Here is a 24,780-nt window from a genome sequence, read left to right on the forward strand (position 1 = left end):
TGAGTCGAAAGCCTTGGAAAAGTCCGTGTACACGGCATCAACCTGCTTGCAACTGTCCAGAGCGCTAGATATGAAGTGGGAGTACACAGCAAGATTGGTGGTAGTTGAGCGTTTCTGGACAAACCCATGCTGGTTAATATTAATTAAGCCACTGACTGCACTGTACACGGCTTTGCATACGACTCTTTCCGCTACTCTGGAAATGAGTGAAAGAAGAACTACTGGTCTGTAATTGACAAATAAAGATCTGTCACCTTTCTTAAAAACTGGAATAACATAGCCTTTCTTCCATTCCGACGGGAAATTGCCTGTACGAAGAGACCAGTTGATTATCGTGGCCAGTGGGGTTGCCAGCTCCTCAGCACACTCACGTAACACAATTCCTGGAATTTGATCTGGACCACAAGACTTCTTCGTATCCATCGACTTCAAGACGTTGCAGACTTCCGATGCCGAAGTTACTACTGATGATAAATTAATTTCCCCGAATTGTTCGGTGTGAGAATTACAGGGAACACTGGGTGGATGGAATGTTTTGAAAGTGTCAGCAAAATTATCAAGAATTTCTTTCAATGAGCTAATTTCCTTGTCTTCATTAATCATCATAGATGGTAGCCGCCTAGATTTTGATTTGCAATTAATAAATTTCCACAATCTTTGTGGGTGTCTGATAATATCTTCCTCAACAGACCCGACATAATCCCTGTACTTTCTCCGCTGCATTTGTTTGTATTCCTTTCTTAGCGCCGCGAATTCGATGTAATCTGAAGGAAGTGAAGACTTTGCAGCTCGTTTCCTTGCTCTTTCCTTTGCCCGCATTTTGTCTGTAAGTTCAGAATCATACCAAGAGGGAAGACGCCTAGTCTTCATTATGCGGGAAGGTACGATGTCCTGAAGAGCACTGTGCAGCAAGTCATAAAACAAGTCAACTGCGGCATCAAGAGATGGGCAGGATTCGAGCAAGTTCCACAGACAACGGGATAAGATATTTCGTAGATGGGGAAAGTCTGCTTTTATCCAAACAAATAATGATTTTGTAGTCTGTGGTAAACGAGGAACACGGGAAATATGAAGTCTGAGCTCAAGCGCAGAATGATCTGATTGTACTCACTGTTCTGTTGCTTCATACAGGGTATTATTAGTGACTTTTTCAGACACGAAAGCAAGGTCCAGAAAGTTATTTCCTTGTGTTGGAAAACCGCAAACTTGGCGAAGGTTAAATTCGTTAGTGATCTCTAAAAGAAAGCAGGCTTCCTCGTTGACATGGGCGAGAATAGGATTAATAGATCCCAAATTGTCTGACGCCCAGGCTAATTGGCTGCGAGCCGTACTTTCACCTCGTCCGGGGGCAGGTAACAGCAGACTATGTATAGCGCTCGGCCAGGGGATGGGGCGGCTTTCACAACAACACATTCCCAGTTTCCCGTTAAGTCAGGTCGTTGCACTGGACCGTACGCAGAGTTCACTGCTATTAAAACCCCACCTCCCTTGTTCTTACTAGTAATGATATTTTGCCTATCTTGGCGGAAAATAACATAATTGTCATTCAGTATTTCAATATTGTCGATTGAAGAGCCGAGCCAGGACTCCGCTAAACACACGCAGTCATAATGCATGTCACTCAGAGCGACGTTAAAGTCCACGAGTGATTTCTTAAGACTACAGACATTCTGGTAGTAGATGCTAAGGCTGGTATTTACCTCCGGTCCTGGGTTCAGCTGGACATCGCCGGCAACTGCTAGTAGTAGAACACTCAGCGTGAGGATGGATGTGTCACTGGCCGAAGGCTTGTGCTTTACACGCTGATTGGACGCCATTCTCTGCTGCTTGCCGTTAATACACAACACGTGGGCACTTATTTGCAGCTTATTATTGGAGAGTATATCTTCCCAACAAGTTACACCGCACTTAACATCAAAGTATACGCTAGTCGGTTCAATTTCATTCACGCGTAACCACGATAAAAGCACTTGGACCACAAGAAACACGCTTATTATCAGGAACACACTTACAACACGCCTGCAACCGTCTGCCATCTTGCAGGAAATCAGATATTGATTGTGAAATCTCCACATCCCTAGATCCAATTCGAGAGCCCTCTCTCCTCTCAGGTCTATTTTCACCAGTTACTGAGAAATACTTTCCTATACCACTCAATTTCCTCCTCGTTATTTTGGTCATCGAAGCAAAGATTTTCCCACACACACTCACACATGCGTATAATATATCCAGTTTTCTTCTGAATGAAGTATTCCGTTACTAATCTTGGCCTTGGATTGGTCTTGTTCTTGGTTTGCGAGTTTTAGGTTCTATAACCCTCATGTATTTAACAAGAAACTTGTCTTGCTCAGGTTTGGTTTTAAAAACATACAACTTAATGTGAAAACCAACAATGTCTTCTTTATTCAAATCACCTGCCATGCATTGCTTCGTTATGTAATGATTGCATTCTTTGCTAGGAACACCATGGGCAACTACTACCACTCCGAGCATACTTGCGTTTGTTTTTGTCCCAATTTTCTGGATTTAGTTTTCTCCTCCTGCTCTTCTCATTTTCCTGTGCATTAACTAAACACTCTAAATCAAAATCACACATTGTTCCACAGTTCCACAAGAAATGTTGTGGTAAAATATTACTATAGCTCATTCCATGTTAAGAAAACAGTACTGCTCTTATGGCAACAGGGTTGCTCTGCTCAACACCGTCACGGGAAAACTGCGACACATAAATTTGTGAAATTCAGTATTTAAGTTCAAGATAAAAAAGTGGAAGAAACTAAGCTGCAAATTATTTTTACGAACTAAAGGGGACAGGGGTTTACAGGGCCTATTTTTGGTTTGTACAAAATCAGAGGTCATAATCATTATCATCATCATCAGCCAATTCTATCATTACAAGATGTGGCCTCTTTAAGTCGTGAACTCAGGTAGGTCTTTAGCAGAACTCTCCAGGTAGAACAGTCTCGAGCAGTTCTCTGCCAGGTAGCACCAGCTATTCTCTTGATGTCTTTGTCCCATCTGTCTGGCAGTCTTCCTCTAGGCCTTTGATGATCTCTTGGACTCCATTCTAACACTAGCTTCGACCATCTGTCATCTTCCCTTCGAGCAATATGTCCAGCCCATTGCCATTTTAAGGTGGCTATTCTTTCAAGAATGTCATTAACTTCAGTGATTGATCTGATGTCATCTGCTTTCTTCTTATTTTTCCTTGTAAAACCCAGCAGCACAGGCAGAATGTACTGATCATAAACTGTTTTCTTCAGATTTACTGGCATATTTGATCTGAAGACAGTTGACTTTCTTCCATACGCCTGCCATCCTAGCTTAATGCGTCAAAAAATTTCTGGTCTTATATCACCTTTCATATTCATCAACTGGCCCAGATAGATATATTCATTCACCTTCTCTAACGGCATGTTGTTGATGTTCACACTTCCTGCTGTGACTCACTTGTTGGGCATGACTAAAAGGTTCATCTTCAAGTCGAATGACTCACATTCCATGGCAAGATCAGTAACTAAAGTCTGGAGTTCGTCACTGTCAGAGGTAAACTATGGCAAATAAAAAAAACTCAGCATTGAAGTGTAAGGCAAACTGGGGGAGAAAATAGAAAAAAATATTTTGTATGGAATCGAGAGGTGAAGGATGCATTTAATAAATTTCCCCAGTCAACGTGGGGTTCTACTGTGCTGTCGTTATTGCTCGCACAAACAATAGTGAATATTAAATGCGGTCGTAAGAAAAATGGTAAAAATAAAATGCTATTAAGAAAGAACAGCTAAGTAACAAAATCAGGCACAGATAATTTTTTTTTTTTTTTTTTTTATCAGTACAAGTTAAGCCATGATGTACTGCTGCATACCACAACACCAAAATCTTCAGTAACAACTTCTGTACAGTATGAAAATAATACAACTAACTCTCACTCGTCACAAGACAAGTATGCACTGATTTAAAGCCTAAAAACACACATGCAACAAATAAATAGTGTAGATGACTTCACTTCAGAAGTGAGCTGCCAGCAGTTCACGGAGTGAGGGACTACATGAGACTTGTACCAGAGCAACACAGAAGAAGGAAAATAAAGGAAGGCAACAAGAAGCGATGGCTGTTCCCGCCATTGTGCTTTCACCCTATGAATGTATTTGTTGTGTTGTTGTTTGAGTCATCAGTCCATAGACTGGTTTAATGCAGCTCTCCATGCCATCCTATCCTCTGCCAACCTAATCATTTCAACGTAACTATTGCATCCTACATCTGGTCTAATCTGCTTGTCATATTCATACCTTGGTCTAGCCCTACTGTTCTTACCGCCTACACTTCCTTCATAAACCAACTGAAAAAGTCCTGGGTGTCTTAAGACATGTCCTATCATTCTATCTCTTCTTCTAATCAAATTTAGCCAAATCAATCTCCTCTCACCAATTCGATTCAGTATCTCTTCATTCGTGATTCAATCTATCCATCTCACCTTCAACATTCTTCTGTAACACTACATTTCAAAGGCTTCTATTCTCTTTCTTTCCGATGTAGTTATTGTCCATGTTTCACTTCCATACAATGCCACGCTCCAGATGAAAGTCTTCAGAAACATCTTTCTAATTCCTATATCAATGTTTGAAGTGAGCAAATTTCTTTTCTTAAGAAAGCTCTTCCTTGTTTGTGCTAGTCTGCATTTTATGTCCTCTTTACTTCTGCCATCGTTAGTTTACTACCCAAGTAACAATATTCATCTACTTTCTTTAAGGGACACTGGGACTGAAATTTTGGCGAAATATATGTAAAATATTGATTTTCGGCTTTTTCCATATTAATACACCCCTAACCACCGCGGATCAGATAGCAGTGTTTTCATCCAAATTCCTCCATTTTTAAAGCTCTAGCGTAGCTTTTAAATGCCTGGCGTGCAGTCCTTTAAACGCCCACTTTCGTTCGACTCACGATCAGCACACATTAGTGGTGTATTCAAGCAGATTTCACGATTTCATTTCATAAGAATAATTCAAAAAGGCCTCCTACATCTGTCGGTCTGCATTTTGCTGCTTTCTAGTGGAGGAAGTTAGGCACTTTTACTACGTAAACTATATAAGAACTACAAAAGTTTGAAAAATCTGAATAAAAATTACAGGTGGTGGTGTGGCCTTGCATAATATATTGAGTAAATTTTTATGCCGGCCGCCTCTGTGGTGTAGTGGTTAGCGTGATTAGCTGCCACCCCCGGAGGCCCGGGTTCGATTCCCGGCTCTGCCACGAAATTTGAAAAGTGGTACGAGGGCTGGAACGGGGTCCACTCAGCCTCGGGAGGTCAACTGAGTAGAGGTGGGTTCGATTCCCACCTCAGCCATCCTGGAAGTGGTTTTCCGTGGTTTCCCACTTCTCCTCCAGGCGAATGCCGGGATGGTACCTAACTTAAGGCCACGGCCGCTTCCTTCCCTCTTCCTTGTCTATCCCTTCCAATCTTCCCATCCCTCCACAAGGCCCCTGTTCAGCATAGCAGGTGAGGCCGCCTGGGCGAGGTACTGGTCATACTCCCCCGTTGTATCCCAGACCAAGAGTCTGAAGCTCCAGGACACTGCCCTTGAGGCGGTAGAGGTGGGATCCCTCGCTAAGTCCGAGGGAAAAACCGAACCTGGAGGGTAAACAGATGATGATGATGATGATGATGAAATTTTTATGCCTATTTTCAAAGACAGTGATTACTTATTAAAGAAATATTTATTAGTTTCAACATTATTTATGACTATTTCCATACATACCATGTGCAAATCCTGTTTGTTTACAAACAAGTTGTTTTCCAGTTTGATTATGTTGAGGTATGCGAGTATTTTCTACTATTGTTTGGTGTTGTTCTGTGGTGAAATGCATACAATAAGTTCTCGGTGGCATAAGCCAAAATCCAAAAGTAGGAGAAAACAAGAAATTTCTTTGAGATTCTCAGCTGGCAATACAGGTTATGAGCATTGTCCATTATTTTAAAAAAATGCTTTTTTCTCTGTTTCACTTTTTCAGGCATTCAAAATGTTACACGCATCATAAATCTTATGATATTGCTTTCAAAATTTGCATGTATTATCTTCATTGCATTGACTATAAAGCTGCGGATCGATTTTTGGATTGCACTTTTGGTCTGGCTGCAAAAAAATTTCAAACTTAAAAAATTGAAGATTTTTTGTAGATTAAAAACTTGGATATGAAAAAAATTTATTTCTTCATACTCATTAATGCAATTCAAAAAAGAATCCGTAGGTTTCTTCCAATTGTATTAATGCAATAGAATATTACCTAAAAGTTACACTATCTTGATTGGTTTAATGCGGCAGACCTTTATAAATATTGAATAATTTGCACATGAAAATGTATAAAATAATTAATATCTCAAGAACTAATCAACTTGCAATGCTCAAATTTACCACAGTGGTTTATGTTATGACTATTCATAAGCATACAAAATTTCAAACCTGTACCTCAGTTTATATAGAATTTGGAAATTTCAGTCCCAGTGTCCCTTAAGACTTCATTTCCTAATCTAATATTTCCTGCATCATTTGCCTTCATTCGACTGCACTCCATTACTCTTGTTTTGGACTTATTTATTTTTGTCTTGTACTCCTTGACCAAGACTTCATCCATACCATTCAGCAGCTTCTAGAGATCTTCAGCAGTCTCAGACAAAATAACAATATCATCGGCAAATCTCAAGGTTTTGATTTCCTCTCCTTGGACTGTGATGCCCTTACCAAATTTCTCTTTGACTTCCTTTTACTGCCTGTTCTATGTAAACAGTGAAAAGGAGAGGGGACAAACTGCAGCCTTGCCTCACTCCTTTCTGGATTGCTGCTTCTTTTTCAAAGCCCTCGATTCTTATCACTGCAGACTGATTTTTATACAGATTGTAGATAATTCTTCGTTCTCGGTATCTGATCCCTATCATCTTCAGAATCATTAATAGCTTGGTCCAATCAACATTATCGAATGCCTTTTCTAGATCTACGAATGCCATGTACGTGGGCTTCTCCTTCTTGATTCAATCCTCTAAGATCAGACGTAAAGTCAGGATTGCTTCACGTGTTCCTACATTTCTTCTGAAGCCAAATTGATCTTCTCCCAACTCAGCTTCAACTTGTCTTTCCATTCTTCCGTAAATAATACACGTTAAAATTTTGCAGGCATGAGATACTAAACTAATGGTGCGGTAGTTTTAACACTTGTCAGCACCGGCTTTCTTGGGAATAGGTATAACAACATTCTGCCGAAAATCGGATGGGACTTCTCCTGTTTCATACATCTTACACACTAGATGCAATAACCTTGCCATGCTGGTTTCTCCTAAGGCAGTCAGTAATTCAGAGGGAATATCATCAATTCCAGGTGCCTTGTTCCTATTTAGGTCTCTTACAGCTCTGTCAAACTCTGACCTCAAAATTGGGTCTCCCATTTCATCAGCATCAACACTCTCTTCTTGTTCCAGAACATCATCTACATCTTTACTTTGATACAACTGTTGGATATGTTCCTGCCATCTTTCTGCTTTGACTTCTTTCCCTAGAAGTGGCTTTCCATCTGAGCTCTTAATATTCATACTCCTAGATTTCCTTTCTCCAAAGGTTTCCTTGATTTTCCTATATGCAGCATATACCCTTCCTAGGACCATACAACTTTCGACATCCTTGCACTTCTCCTTCAGCCATTCTTCCTTAGCTACCTTGCATTTTCTATCCACTTCATTCTTTAATTGCCTGTATTCTTTTCTACTCTCTTCATTTCTAGCATTCTTGTATTTTCGTCGTTCATCAATCAGGTCTAGTATATCCTGAGTTATCCATTGATTCTTAGTTGATCTTTTCTTCCTTCCTAAGATTTCTTCAGCAGTCCTACTGACTTCATTTTTCATTACTATCCACTCTTCTTCTATTGTGTTTCTTTCAGCCTTTTCATTTAGTCTGTATGCAACATGTTCCTTGAAACAATCCCTCACACTCTTTTCTTTCAACTTGTCTAGATCCCATCTTTTTGCATTCCTTCCTTTCTTCAATTTCTTCAACTTCAGATGGCATTTCATGACCAACAAGTAGTAGTCAGAGTCCACATCTGCTCCTGGGAAAGTTTTGCAATCCAACACCTGGTTTCTGAATCTCTGCCTAATCATAATGAAGTCTATTTGATACCTTCCAGTGTCTCCAGGTCTCGTCCACATATACAGCCGTCGTTTGTGGTGCTTGAACCAAGTATTGGCAAGGACTAAATTATGATCAGTGCAGAATTCAACCAGCCGACTTCCTCTTTCGTTCCGTTGTCCCAATCCGAATTCTCCCACTGTATTACCTTCTCTTCCTTGGCCTACCACTGCATTCCAGTCTCCCATCACAATTAGATTCCTGTCACCTTTTACATATTGTATTAAATCTGCAACCTTACCAATTAGTAAACAAAACATCCAAATGAAAAGCACAAACATCAAGAAGAAAACAAGCACAATACTTACCGAAGGGCAGTAGCATAAAAAAAAAAAAAATGAAGCGTGGAGGGCAAAAGCGAGAATAAAAAGGCCAGGGTCTTACATAACTTTGACAGGTTGCCAGGTAAATATTGCTAGCTACTAAATGACACACGAGATAAATTTAAAATGAAGAAAATTTACTAAGTAAATGTAATTTGAAAATGGTATAAAATAAGAACAATAAATATATATATTTCTTTTTCCAAAAATTTAAAATGCAATTAAACTAAATGAGAGAAACAGTATTTTAAAAGAAGGTTGAAATTAAGATGAAATGAAGCTCACATTAACATAGGCTTCCACCAAAATTAAGGTTTGAAAATTCATTACTATCTCATTACCTTACATACATAAAGATTAAAATATATTTTAAAATTTGGCTGCAACCGATATGCGGGCCCGCGATATAAAATCTCTTTAAAATTGAAATTTGCTACACTACTAAAATGCTAAATTACAAGACGCACACAAGGACACACGAAAAAGGAAAAAAAAATTAGTGGCTCCAACCGCGAATTAACATTACACCAAAGAAACGAGCTAGATGAAACACAATAAAATAATAGCGCACAGCAACCCCAACAAAATGAAGTATATTAAAGGAAATTTACAATTAGCGGTGCGCACATAATAATAATAATAATAATTAAAGAACACTGAAGCACCCAACAGGAGCTACCCGTTACTGACGCGAAGCCAAGATCCCATAATAATCATCAAAGCCACCCCAAAAAACAGCGTATCTTCAGATTACATAAGAAGGGATGACATGACGTAATAAAGACAAAAGCAAGGAACCCAAACAATGGGAGAAAAGTAATAAGACAACGAAAGAAAACCCCCATATTAAACTTAATTTCGACCAGCAAATTTCAATTTTAAGATTTTAAGTTATTAAAAATAATAATAATAATAATTATTATTATTTATCCAAGAGGTGATAGTACCAGTTTACATTAGCTTTAGTTAATCAATTGCCCTGTGGCTTACATACTTTAGAACAGAGGGGGCCCTGGATTGCGCTACGATGCGAATATGAGGTGTCATTAATTAACGCCCGTAACAATGCAATAATAATCACGTACAAATAATCAGCCACGAAGGCAATAGGACAAAATCAGACAGCAAATACCACCAACCAGGGAAAAATTAAGGGAGAAAACACGCACCGAAATGAATTACTAAAAGAATAAAAGTAATAATAATAATAATAATAATATTCAACATCATTATGAACATCAAGAAAAACAGTTGGCAATAATGCACACCGACAAAAGCATAAGATAAAATCACTTACACAAAATACCACCTCATAGACGCATAACTAGCGATCCCGATTTCCCTACATTACATTAATTTTCTTTTTCCGACCGATTCAGTTCAAATATATATCAAATTTTGCTTACAAGGTTACACTATACCAAAAGTTGCGTTTATGATGTTGGTCATGTCCACGATGAAATTACTCACTCTAGTGTCTGAACGAACGGGATCCCTTCAATAAATTATAATTTTCAGTACTTACTTGGAGTTAAGATATCCAACTTACAAGACACTTAAAACTTTTCATACCGATAACGGTTAACTCACAGCACCAAGTTTACATGTTACATTAAGAAAATATTAAGGTTGGAGCACACTGGATAACTTTCAAAAGAATAACAGGGCCTAGCCCTAACATCATCTTTTAACCGCCGGAGTCCGGCTCCATTGTAATCGCTTTCCCTTCTTGCCAAGCCGTCCACTTGGGAGCTTCACACAACACAGCCATCTTGGAGAGTAGCGGCGAGCAGACTACTGCAGGCTACTGAGCTCACACTCTGAGCTGGGCGAGTAGCCAGTCCCACAATTCAATGCGTGCACCGCGAAGGTGCGCATAAGTTACAAATGATAATTCAGCGCATCACATAGTCCAGTCAAATGCGTGACAATAATGGATAAGAAACTTTGAATTAAATTGGTCTGGTAACCTCCACAGTTAGGTAACAGTTCCAACAATGGCCGATAATATAGATAACGGCTGGATACACAAGTCGACATGACAGATGAATAACTAAATACTCTTAGATGCTTTGATGTTATAATTCAGTTATGTCCAGTAAATATTAGTTCCCATTTTCACATCACAAAATCTTCTATGTCTTCATATATTATTTCGATTTCGTCAGCATCTGCTGAACTAGTAGGCATTTATGAAAAAGAAAATGTTATGTAGTTAATTTAATAACTCACAGGCAAAAATGCCTTATCGTTTTAATCTATATTTGATAATACATTACAAAGTACAGTATAATATCCTTTAATCACGAGGAATTATGGGTGTCTCAGAGGGGATGTGTTCACTCCTTGTAGGTCCATAAGGGCAATATCGTTTTCTTAACATGGAATGAGCTATAATACCAAAGTATGTGTAAACAAAACAAGTGGCCACTGTGTGTTCTACTGCTCATGTACAATATAGCAGGCTGTGACTAAGAACATAATGGAATATTACATCAACTGCCTTAGCACAGTTTGAAAAAAATCTCCATTTTTCCACCTTATCTACGTGACTAAGAACCACAACTCTGCCACTAGGAATGACTCAGATTTTCTAGTGCCGGACCCAAGCACAGTAAAGGAGGAGGGTCAATGGCTGGTTGTTGAGCCTTGGGGGTCGCACTGATGTCGATTAAGTGCTGCCATTAAAACTCAAAAAATGTTTTAGTTGACAGTCCATCTGTTAATGTAACCAGCAAATCCTACCCCTCATGGGAAGGGGTGAGGGCGAGTACCTGGCGCCTTAAAACTGGGTCCGCTGGGCTGACTGGCTTAGACGGTTAAGGCGCTGGCCTTCTAACCTCAACTTGGCAGGTTCGATCCTGGCTCAGTCCGGTGGTATTTGAAGGTGCTCAAATACGACAGCCCTGTGTCGGTAGATTTACTGGCACGTAAAAGAACTCCTGCGGGACTAAATTCCGGCACCTTGGCGTCTCTGAAGACCTTAAAAAGTAGTTAGTGGGACGTAAAGCAAATAAAATAATAATAATAATAATAATAATAATAATAATAATAATTATTATTATTAAAACTGGGTCCACTGAGCTCGATAGCTGCAGCCACTTAAGTGCGGCCAGTATCCAGTAATCGGGAGATAGTGGGTTCGAGCCCCACTGTCGGCAGCCCTGAAGATGGTTTTCCGTGGTTTCCCATTTTCACACCAGGCAAATGCCGGGGCTGTATCTTAATTGAGGCCACGGCCGCTTCCTTCCAATTCCTAGGCCTTTCCTATCCCATCGTCGTCGTAAGACATATCTGTGTTGGTGCGACGTAAAGGAAAAAAAACAACAACTGGGTCCCTCGGCTAAGGTATGGTAAACCCGACAGAAGAGTCCCTGGTCCTTCAGGTTGGAGGTTATGCGAAGGGCTGGTAACTCTTCCACTTAAAAACTTACCTTTCTTATAAATCTCAGGTGAATAACCGGGTGGATTATATGATGACGACAAAGGCAAGATCAAAGGACAAACAATTTGGAATTAGAGATACATAAACGTTGGGAACTTGGAACGTGAGAGGCATAAAACGCAAAGAAGAAGAACTGGATAGAGAGCTGGATAGGAAAGAAATCAATGTTGCTGTAATTACTGAGCTAAAAAAGGAAATTACAAAGAATAAAAGAAATAGATAAATACACTATGATTTATAGCGGAGTTACACAGGATAAAAGAGCTGCAGCAAAAGTCGCAACATTAATAGACAGGAAGGGGAAAAACAAAGTAGAAAGATAGACCATTATGAATGAAAGGATTTTAGTGCTGAGGTTGAAGGTAGAGAGAGGGAAATTAACCTTGGTAGCCATGTATGCTCCTGAAGAAAACAAACAGGAAGAATATGAACAGTTTTATGAAGTTCTTCAATCAGTGTTCGATAACATATATAAAAATGACTTTGTTGTTCTGGCTGGTGATCTCAATACCTGAGTAGGGAACAAACCAAATGCAGAAATAGTGGGAAATAAAGGTGAACCAACTTTAAATGAAAATGGTAAATTATTGATAGAATTTGCATCCTATAATCAATTAAAATTACTAACACCTTCTTTCAGAAGAAAGACATACATAAATTTACATGGACTGCAAGAGGACAGCGATCAATAATTGACTATATAATGGTCAATAAAAAGTTAGGCCCAGATGTAACAGATGTCAGAGTACATAGAGGCAGCGATTTATACACAGATCATTATTTGGTCATTGCAAAAATCAGAATTCTTGTTAAATGGAGGAAAAGGCTGAATAGAAATATACACAGAAACCAAGAAATCTATTAGGTATATTTAGTACAGGATGATGGAATAAAATACTTATATCAAAATTGGCTGCAGCAGTATTTAGTTCAAATTCCGACAAATACTGATATTAACAAAGAATGGGAAATCATAACCTCAGCAATTCAGAGGGCAGCAGATGAAGCCATTGGAATGAAGCAGAAATTTAGGAGAAAACTGGGCTTAAAATATGGAATAAAGAAATTTCAGAAGCTGTCAAGCAAAAATAAACATTATACTTGAAAATGATACAGCATCGCACCCCACAAAACGAGAAAGAATATAAAAACAGCAGGAACAAGGTCAAGTCACTAACGAACTCAAGCAAGAATCATGGTATAGGTTAATAAACTCAATAGAAGATGATATCCATGGTAGGCAAGAGATGGCGTATAAGTTAATGAAGCACCTAAACAGTGATGAAAGAGAAACTGCTAATATAAATGTAATCGAACAAGAATCATGGATACAACACTACAAAGAATTGTGGTATAACGGAGAGTATGGAGAGAGTCAGGAAAATCAAGATATAGATATCAACGTTGAAGGAACTGACCTAATAGATATAGAAGAAATTAATACTGTTCTGAAATCCTTCAAAAATAGAAAAGCACCAGGGTTGGACAATATTGTTTAAATATGGTGAGATCAGTCTTAAATTTAGATTGTTAAATTTAATTAATCTTTGTTGGAAAAGAAGAAATACACCCGAAGAATGGAGGAAAGCTAATATAATATAATATAATATAATATAATATAATATAATATAATATAATATAATATAATATAATATAATATAATATAATATAATAATATATATATAATATATTTAGCCTCAAACAGATACTGGAGAAGAGAAGAGAATTTAACTTGAATACTTATGTCGCTTTTGTCAACTATGAAAAAGCTTTTGATAGGGTAGATAGAGAATTATGGAATATAATGGTAAAAAATGGATACCCTACACATCTTATTCAAGTTATCCAAAGTCTGTACAGAAGGACGAGAATTGTGTTAGATCTAGGATACAAACTAACGGAAGAAATATTAACTAATCAAGGTGTACGTCAGGGATGCAGCCTCTCTCCAACGCTATTCAATATATATATATATATATAGATGAAGTAATCAGAAATTGGAAACAAATTGTACACTCTGGAACAAAATTGAACACAGACACATACATAAATACTATGGTCTTTGCACATGATCAATTTATCCTGCAGGATAATGAAGATAAACTCCAGAAATCAATACATCAGTTAAACACCATTTGTAAAAGTTATAATCTTCGGCTATCCAGAACGAAAACCAAAGTTATGGCATGCCAAGGGAAGTATCCTAACAGAGCGAAGATAGTAATTGATAATCAACCAGTAGAACAAGTTTCAAATTTTAAGAACCTTGGTTGTGAAATATCTTTTAATGATGATAACGAGGTGAAGAAGAAGCTTCATCGATTTCAACATATGTGTGGGACAATTCGCTGAACACTGAAAGAAAAAATAAGAGAAGATACTCAACTTAAATTCTATAAGACTATGGCTGTACCAACTTTGTAATATTGAAGTGAGACATGGATGAATAAAATACAATCTTCTGAAACGAGATTCCTAAGATCAGTGAAAGGATATTCCCTAAAAGATAAAATATGAAATGAAGAGATAAGACATCAATTAAATATATTCTCAGTGAATGAAAGAATATTCCAAAACAGGATAAATTGGAAAAAACACGTTCTGAGGATGGATAACAGAATCCCAAAACTTGCCCTGGAATACCATCCTACGGGAAGAAGAGATACTGGTCGTCCTATGAAGAGATGGAATGAAATGTGAGGTCGGTACAGGCTATTAGCCTAATCCATGAAGACGAAGTAAATAAGTAACTAAGAACCGCTTGGCAAATATTCTTCTATCAGCTGACACATCTATGCCGTCTGAACAATAACAAACGCAAAATAACACAATACTGACTTAGCGTGTTTTGGAATCCACCTCTTCATTCGGTATGTCCGAGAGACAGTATGATTTGGTATCTAAATATCTTCATCTGACGGATACCAAAAATAAAATAAATCGGGGGATTCAGGGTGAAGTCCTGTGTTCTCTGCATTACTGGAAAAAATAAGAGCCCCATCAGGTTGAGCAATTCAGACTGACTTTAAGAACAAGCAATTTAACATTAACTTGCACCATGTTGGATGCTTCTTGATGTCATTCCGAACTGGGGGATTCCTGCATGTAATTAAGTGATCTCATTGTATCATTTAAAAATAAGTATAGTGTACAGGTATTTTCCCTCATTACAAAATTTGAAACAGATATCTTAAGTGGTTTTTACAGAATAAATTATTTAGTGAAGGTACTTAACAACTATACCTAACAAGCAAATTATTACTCTAGGTTTGCCACACAGTGAGGCAAAGACAGTCCATGGGAAAGGATTAAGAAAGGAAATTGCTGAAAATGCTCCAACAACCAGGGAATAATACTCCTTTCTCATGACTTAAGATTTATACAGCAGATTGCGAGTCCTCTTAAAGACACAGTTAGAAGAGGAATAGTATGGCTTTAGGACTAACAGATCAACATCAAACCTAATCTTCAGTGTCCATATGTTAATGGAGAAATATTGGCGAAAAGGCAAAAATCTGTTCATGGTTTTCCTGCATACTCAGAAGGCATATAACACCAGTCCAAGAGAGAAGATATTGGAATGCCTGAGAAAAAGGAATGTGTTGGAGGGAATGGTAAGGAAAGATCAATTATTGTATGAGCACTGTACCATCTGTGTGTGATTGGGTGACGGACATTCATCCTGGTTCCAGACCAAAAGTGGAGTCCAACAAGGCAATGCAGTATCCCCATTATTGTTTATCACCATCATGGATTACATAATGAAGAACATCAAGAAAACCTGTGGTGAATTAAATGCAATGGCTTTTGCTCAAGACTTTTTTATTTGGGGAGAAACTGAGGAACAAATACAGTTTAATGAATGGAAAGTTAAGTTCCAGGAATTCCATCTCAAGATAAGCAAACCCAAAATAGTAGTGAGCAGAGAGGGACAACCAGCTAACGTCATGCTAGGAAACCATCCACTAGAAAATGTGGAAAACTTTACATACCCTGGCAGTGTAATAACTAGCCACTAGCCACAAACGAGGTGGCAAATACAGGGCAAGTACGAACACTCCTCTGGGATCCCGAAGTACCAACAAAAGCTGGTAATGTTCAATCAGCACTTCATACCAATCTTAAACTATAGTATCAAAACCTGCACCCTCACTAAGAAGGACTCATCAAGGTTGCAGGCATCTGAGATGAAGTTCCTGAGGTCCAAAACTCAAAAAACAAAAGCAGACAAGTTAAGGAATGACATGGTTAGAAAGGAAGCTGGGATTGAGCCATCATTGTTAAATTGGGTCAGCATGTCCAGAATGAGGTGGTTTGGACATGTAATGAGGATGGAGCCAACAATGACAGCTATGTTAACTTAGAGAGACATGTGGCAGGAAAACAGATGGTGGGAAGACCAAGAACCCACTGGATGGACATTGTAAAGATGAACAGTGCAGGTCGAGGAAGGACCCTGAAGGACATCATTAATAACAGAATGTATCTCAATAAGACAGAGTAGAAGAGGCTCGCCAACAGTACATAAGAAACTGGAAATGTAAAATGATGATGATGATGATGAATATAGCACTCGTTGTGGAATGAAACAGTAAGATCCTTAATAAAAGAAAGGAACATAGCACAAAAAGAATGAGACAGAGAGAAATCCAAACCACAACAGGTAAGGAACGAGGGGAAGATCAGAGACCTCGAGCAAGTTTACTTGGACAAGAAATTGAGAGTTAAAAGAGTAGTAGAAGAGGAGAAGATAAAGTGCTGGGAAAAATTTACTAAAAAACTGAAGGAAGACAGCAGACGCAATATGAAACTATTGATAAAAAACAAAAGGAATTCAGTTGAAAACATCATAGCATTTGAGGATCCTAATGGAAACCTGGCCAGGAAAAAAGAGAACATCAGAGAGGGTCTGAGAAATCATTTTGATCACCTATTGAACAGGACAGAAGCAGGTCAGAGAACAAAAGAACCAGCTGTTGCAACCTGCACAGAGGAACCTCCCATTACATGGACAGAAACAGAAGCAGCCCTTAAGAAGATGCCGCAAGGGAAATCCCCAGGAATCTATAAAGTCAGAACGGACATGATTGAAGCAGCAGGAGTCCCAGGGTTTACAGTGGCTACACAGAGGGCTCAATGTAGTTTGGAAAGATGGCAAGATACCTACTGATTGGAGCAAGGGTGTCATTATCCCCGTTTAAGAAAGGAAATTGCCCAAAATGCTCCAACTACCAAGGAATAACACTCCTTTCTCATGGGCTTAAGATTCTCGAGAAAATCTTAAAGAGCAGATTGCGAGTCATCTTAGAGCCACAGTTTGAAGAGGAACAGTATGGCTTCAGGCCTAACAGGTCCACAACAGACCCCATCTTCAAGTGTCTGTATGTTAATGGAAAAATATCAGGAAAAAGGCAAAGATCTGTTTATGGTTTTCCTTGACACTGAGAAGGCATATGACAGTACTGCAAACCGAGCTCGATAGCTGTAGTCGCTTAAGTGTGGCCAGTATCCAGTATTCGGGAGATTGTGGGTTCGAACCCCACTGTCGGCAGCCCTGAAGATGGTTTTCCGTGGTTTCCCATTTTCACACCAGGCAAAAGACCTATCCGTGTCGATGCAACGTGAAAAAAAACAACCAAAAACAGTATTGCAAGAGAGAAGATATGGGAATGCCTGAGAAAAAGGAATGTGCCTGAAGATGGTTTTCCATGCTTTCCCATTTTCACACCAGGCAAATGCTGGGTCTGTATCTTAATTAAGGCCACAGCCACTTTCTTCCAACTCCTAGCCCTATCCCATCATTGTCAGAAGACTTATCTGTGTTGGTGCAACACAAAGCCAATTGTTATTAAAAAAATAAAGTAACATTCTGAAGCTAATTGGAACCTTTGGAAAAAGGATTTCACAGGTGTCTTTACCTGCACTTGTCATCCTTTCAAATATCTGTCACTCATAACTTTCTTAAACCGCACTGTTGACACAACTTAAAATAGCCTCACATTAAGAGTGAAACTTCATAACAGCTATTACTTACTTATCGTATGGCTTTCAGTGCCAGGAGCATCCAAGGATGTTTTCTGCTTCCCTGTTGCAGGTGTTTCTATTTGATGCCCATTGGTGACCTGCGCATCTGGATATGGAATGAAGATGATGATGCCAATGAGGTAGGGAGAGGGTGAAACATTGTGTCGGCACGTAACCTTCTCCTGTCGAATAACACCAAGGGGTCTGCTCAAAGATTTACGACCCCATCCGACAGATGAATCACAATCAACAGCGTCATATCCCTCACTTCATATAAACACTGCGGAGAGGTTTGGAATTGAATCCAGGCTTTTGGCACACAATTTAGTGATAAGAAATTGTAGACCACCACTTTTCCTACTTTGCCGACCAACATTCTGATGGTGAAATTCTTTTCAACAAATGGGACTCGAACCAGCTAACCATATAGAATTGATGCCTAAACAATCAAGGCCATCGGGTGGGCACATAACAGCAATTTATATAATAAGAGAAAACGAAAATGCTAAAATCTGTAATTTTATGTAATATCAAAGAATATATAGAATACCTACAAAAATAAAATAAAAAATATGTAAAATGAAATTCAGTTATAATAACCCTAACACAGTGGTTTGTGAAAGTATAACTTTTCCCAGCATATACATAGCAAGGAACAAAATATGTAATTGCATAGAAATCCCAGCTCTACTGATTACCATGGCTGGGTGTTTGCAGATAATATTATTCGCAAAGCATGGCAGCCATGTAAAGAGCCGAGTGTTTGGGCAAGTACACAGTCCTGTTTCAAATTATGTGTGATCTCTGAATCTCACATGAGATTCTGGGAGAATCCTCTCGGAAATAACTTGGAGGCAGCTAAGTGAAATTCTTGTTAGAACTTCACCTGTTATAGATAGCAAGGATACGCCATGATAGTTTCCACAAATACAATGGTCATTTCTCTTGAACAGGTGATGATAGTGGCATTTTGAAGTCACCAGGTAAATTTTGGGATTCCCAGATTAAGAATATAAGTATGAAGAGTTTTGTCTTTAGGCATACACCTCCACTTTGAATTGCAATAATGAAATAAAAAATACAAAGTCATGGCCCAAGAAAAATAAGTAAAAAACAACAAGTATTACTTACCTAACAAATGCTTCTTCAGTGATATGGGGCTTCGATGCTTTCAATAGCTCTATATAACCATCCACAGAGCCACCTGGCCAAATAATACACACATTTTGATTACATCTGGATTCGAGCGATCTTGATAGGGAATGCCGATTGTAGTGTTTCTTCATTATAAGCAAATTCCTATACATCAAAAATAAAATTACTTACTTGAAAAGGCTATAAGATTTATGTAAACTGCATGTATCAAAAATAAGAAAATATTACAATAAACAGTACTCTCCCCCAAATCTGTGGTTTCCAAGATTATGGGAGATTGGTATTACAGTGTACTCTCGATTATCTGGGCTAATGACTGGGGTGAAAGGCACGGATAATCGGAAAATACGGATAATCCAAAAGCTTGTGTTTATTGCAAGAAAAATGTCTTCTATAATATTTTTAAATACAGTACCATATAAAGTAGGCTATAATACATGTATAGAGATAACTCTTGCAAATTACTGTACTTTGAAGAAGTCTGTAATGGTTCTGTGCATTTGGTTGTTCAAGTGCATCCTTACTTCAACACATATTTTGCGTGCGGCAATAATATCACCAATTCAAACTCCTTTTGTCCCGTATAATCCAACAGGGTATCTATACACTGTAGAGCCACAGAATGAGAAACACTTTCATCCCTTTCATTTTCTTCAACTTTAATTAAACTGTCAAATTAAAATGTATTCAATTTCAATTACAGTAATTTAATAAGGAAAAAACGTGCTTGGTTAATCTGCAAACTGGACAATCTGTGGCAACATAAGCCAGAGTATACTGTATCATATCATAATAGATTAAAGTAGCTCATTATGTAGTCATACGATTTCATCAGCCATAGAGAACGAAGATTCCATTGTGAAATACCTGAGAATAGATAATAACTGCTTCTGAAGGGATGGGTACAATGCTAAAAGCAGGGAGACAATGGCAGAAAGAATACGATAAAGAGGTTGCCAAAATGGAGCTAATATTCAGGGTGGGGCTGAGCAAGCTTTGAATTTTACCTGGATATTAATTCTATGATCATAAGCCATGGGATCTAGAGTTAGGGACTGGAATATTTTTCAGCTGAAAATTTTATGAACTGTGATAAAATCAGCTGTTTCATGTTTATGCAACTTATAACCATATATACGGTGATTATGAGAACAGCTGAACGAGTACTAGATATGAAATTGTATACATGTCACATTATGTCCTGACCAGCGTGGCTTCGTGCCATTACCTGGAACTCAGGTCAACGCTTCCCGTTTGAATGGTTGGCTCCAGGATGCAAAACGTAACAAAAAGGAAGGCTACATCGCATTTTTAGATTCACAAAAGCATTAGAATCTATCAAATATGAAAATATCAAGCAAACTCTCCAGCAATCCAAAATTCCTCCAAATTTATGGAGACTAACTGAAATGTTTCTTACAAAGAATACAGTTCAAATGGAAGCTGATCATACAAAATCAAAACGCATTGAAATTAAGTGTGGTGTAGCTCAATAGTCCCCTATCTCACCATTCCTGTTTAACAAACACTACTGTAATACAAAATCTCACTGACATATGCTAACATTGTGGCTACATTTTATTTGTCAAAATTTACTTTTGCTGATGATCTAGTAATAATCAGTAAAAGCAAAAGTGATGCTACTTACTACCTTGTTAAATTTAGCCGAAAGTAGCCTTGCAGAAATTGGTTTAGATATTCATCCTCTTAATAGTAAGTCGATGATCCTGAAGAAAGGGAAATTAACTGAAGGAAACGTCTCTACACTTCCAGGATAAAAAATCCCATCAACATAAACAAACAAAAAATGAATCAAGTATTTAGGAATTGATTTTAAAAATAAAATTTCTGTTGACATACATAATTTAATAAGCACTGTAACTTCTGACTTACATAATATGGTAAAAAGAAAACTCTTAAAATCAGAGCAAAAGATCAGGATTATTAATTCGTTTGGCCAGGTTTAATTTATCCATTACAATGTAACCTTCTGATACAACTATCACTTTCTTAAAGTGCTCTGGACAAAATTATAAGACGTTCTGTAAAAGAAATCATGATGCTGCCAGATGATACTCAGAATTCCATGGTGTACACAGTACTGCCAGTACTTTCAATTCATATAACTACTAAATAAAACTACACAAACCCATTAATATACATATATTCTGAAAAACCACAAAAATGGCTACAAAATGAACGTACTCTTATTTGAAATGATCACCACATACGGCAACACAGTGGCTGAGACGTTGAGGCCACTCATCAATAGCTGCATGTCCAGTGGAATGTCTTTGACAGCTGAAGAGATTGATTTTTAAAAATCTCAATGTTGCAGTGCCGTTTTTGACATGCTATCGCCTCGAGCTTCTGCCACAGAGAATAAACCAATGGACTGAGGTTCGGACTTCCACTAGGCCAGTCAGCAGCAGCGATGAACCAATACTGGTTCCCCTCCATACGTTAACAAAACCTGGGTTCGAACCCGGCGTATTTCCTTTAATATTTTAGTTAGTAAATGCCGTGTGTATCTTTTATATGCACCAACACGTGATTCATCCTTCAAAATATGTGATGTATTTCGTAGAGATATATTCATTTCACAAGACAAAATTGTTTGTTTATGCAAAGGATTGCGTTGAATCCTTACACAAACAGCATTCTCAACTTCTTTTCAGTATACACACACCTAGAATGGCCTGATCTGACGAGATTAACAGTTGCATCCATTTGTTTAAACTATGCTATTGTCCAAAACACAAATCGTTCATTGATATCGAGAGGTTTCAGCAAAGAAAAAATTTCCTTAGTTCGCTTTCCGCAACAAAATAATGCCAATACAGCGATACGAACCTCATACACCCCCCACCCATCCTTCATCCCTCTGTCGCCTGTCGTAAGAGGCGACTAAAAGGGGCCTCAGGGGCTCGGAACTTTGGAGTGTGGGTTGGCGACCACAGAGCCATCAGCTGAGTCCTGGCATTGCTTCCACTTACTTGTGCCGGACTCCTCACTTTCATCTATCCTATCTGATCTCTCTTGGTCAACTCTTGTTCTTTTCCGACCCCGACGCTATTAGGTTTGCGAAGGCTAGGGAGTCTTTCATTTTCACGCCCTTCGTGGCCCTTGTCTTCCTTTGGCCGATATCTTCATTTTTCGAAGTGTCGGACCTCTTCCGTTTTTCCCTCTGATTAGTGTTAGATAGAGGATGGTTGCCTAGTTGTACTTCCTCTTAAAACAATAATCACCACCACCACCCATCTTTCACTGCTCCCTGATGTTAGCACACTGCAAGACTGTTACTGGCGGAGTCATGAAGGTGACCTTGAGGACAACGACATACAGCTTTGCCACGCTTCTTCATTCACAATTATCATACTAAGGCGCGTTTAGATTTTACTGACACAACTTATGGCAGTACTGTGTATAATGTCAAGAAGGTCAGAGGGAATGGGAAGCTAGTATACAGCATTATAATATTAGTAATCACTAGAGCCAGGATTTCCATGCACTATCAAATCTCAAAATATACATGCATTCATGCACTATCAAAATTCCGTTCAGCATTGCTATATTTTCACTTTCTTTTGAAACATTGTAAAAAACTCATTTCTCCACATTTTCTTCATTTAAGTTCATTTGTTTATCTGGCAGAACATTCCTGGACAAAGAAAATGAACTTTCTACGTCGCAAGAAGGAAGACATTTAGGACGAAGTATATCTGAAGTTATCCCTTTCCAAAAATTAACTTAGAAATGCTTTTCCTCAATCCATTTAGACACGAGGTCTCTTCGTAGACTTTTAACAGGTGGCACGACACCAACATTTCACAGCACAGTCCAACACTAAATTACAGTTTGAAGCGTGTAAGTGTGCTGCTTTCCAACTCCCTTCTTTTCTCAATTACTTTGGTGTCAGGCCTGTGAACAATGAGAGTTCAGAGTTCGGGATAAGAAATTCCAGGAAAACAAAACAGGATTCAGTGTAAAACCAAGGGTTGTAAGCTGCTATCTCAGTAACGCGATGTCATAGTAGTGTGATATTAGTCTAATATAGACGAAAATAGAAATAGCATTCAGTAATTCAAATTCAGGGTTCAGTTTTTACTGGGACACCACATTTCCAAAGATTAGACTGGTTGACGCAGGGTCTTCCTGCTTGTGTTAATGTTTACTCAAACAACAGGTAAGGAAGTGCTTGGCTAACTGGATTATAGGACCTCTATGCTTCTAACTTTGGTTGTATACTAGGAATACATTTTCTTTCTTTCTCAATAATAGATGAATAACATGGACGTACGGTCCCAAAATCTGCAAACCCATGTTCAAAAGAGACACTATCATACAAGTTAACATAATATATGTGTCAAAGTCAGAAGAAATGTCATATAATCCAATATAAATGTCCAATTATTATTCGCTATTAAATCCAAAATTTTCAAAATATGCAAACATGGCAAAGCAAAGCAAAGCAAAGCAAAGCAAAGCAAAGCAAAGTAAAGTAAAGTAACCTCTGTACAGGCCATGAAGGCCCTTGGTGGAGTGGAAGGTAAAGGCTTCCACCATTGTTAACCTCGGCACGTGATGGGGTAGAGTGGTTAGCTCTACGCCCGGCTGCCTTTGTCCCCAGGAATTAACCTGGTACTCATTTTTGGTGTAGGCTGAGTATACCTCCAGAAGTGGAAATCTTGTTTCTTAAATTTTACGACTTCCTGATGGGGATTCAAACCCACGTCCTTCCGGGGGAACCGAGCACGCCTTTACCTCCTTGGCTGGGCAGCCCCATAACATGCAAACATGCACGGATAAAGTACGGTTCTTTGGAACTGATTAGTCATGAAACGAATATTTGCAAAGTTTCAGAAGTGTAAACAGCTTATTTAGGAACATGCAAGCATTTGCATGGAAATCCGGGCTCTAGTAATCACTTACTCCATATTCAAGATGTTCATTTAAAATCTGTAAGGAACCTGAAGAACAAGATATGAAACTCCTGAGACATAACATACATAAAGAAAGTATTCCCGCAAAGCTTAACAGAAGAAAATGATGCAAGACTATATAATAAATCAATCCTTTCAGCCGTGGAGCTAGTTACCACATAAAGGAAAGGGAGTAGTTTTATATTCAGAGTGCCCAAAAGCAAACTTCTAGATCACTCGTACATCACCTCTGTTCTCTTCCGAGTACACAAAAGCAGTGAAGATGTCACGCAACCTCACCACAGATTGTTTCCTGGTAGGTCATTAAGTACAACCCGTTGCTGCCAAATTGCTGCAATGAGACAGAAAGCCTTGGACATGTGTTGGGATTCTGCCAGAACACTGATGATTTTAGATGACATTATTCACTTTGAAAGAGTCTCGGCAGAATATGGTGCTCAAAAATCACTATCATGCATTTAACTCACAATTTTTACAGTTTATGCTGAAAATGTTCCCCATGCGCTGCCAAAATAATCAGCATCTCCTAATGAAGTTTTCGGTTACTCTACCAAGTACTACCTGGTACTCAGCCTGCACTGACAGATGCAATTGCAACTCGTATATCGTCCTTAAGTTCATATAGTGTGTGAGGGTTGTTCCCATCATTCCCCACAAATAAAAATCACATGCCGTTAAATCTGGGCTACGAGGGGGCCACAGATTTTTACTTATGA

The 24,780-nt window shown here is 38.5% G+C and overlaps 2 protein-coding genes across 6 annotated transcripts in view; one reads left to right on the top strand and one right to left on the bottom strand.

Moving 5' to 3' along the window:
- LOC136856909 (protein nessun dorma) overlaps positions 1 to 24,780 on the bottom strand; it is a 210,385-nt gene that overhangs the window by 112,250 nt on the left and 73,355 nt on the right. For all 5 annotated transcript variants that reach the window (XM_067135149.2, XM_067135148.2, XM_067135145.2 and 2 more), the window contains one exon: positions 19,098 to 19,265. In XM_067135149.2, coding sequence (XP_066991250.1) covers positions 19,098 to 19,265 — 168 coding nt within the window. The remainder of the gene's footprint in view (positions 1 to 19,097; positions 19,266 to 24,780) is intronic.
- LOC136856912 (apoptosis regulatory protein Siva) overlaps positions 1 to 24,780 on the top strand; it is a 136,339-nt gene that overhangs the window by 1,933 nt on the left and 109,626 nt on the right. The window lies entirely within an intron of this gene.

The sequence above is a fragment of the Anabrus simplex genome, chromosome 1, assembly GCF_040414725.1.
Source record: "Anabrus simplex isolate iqAnaSimp1 chromosome 1, ASM4041472v1, whole genome shotgun sequence".
NCBI classification, from domain to species: Eukaryota; Metazoa; Arthropoda; class Insecta; order Orthoptera; family Tettigoniidae; genus Anabrus; species Anabrus simplex.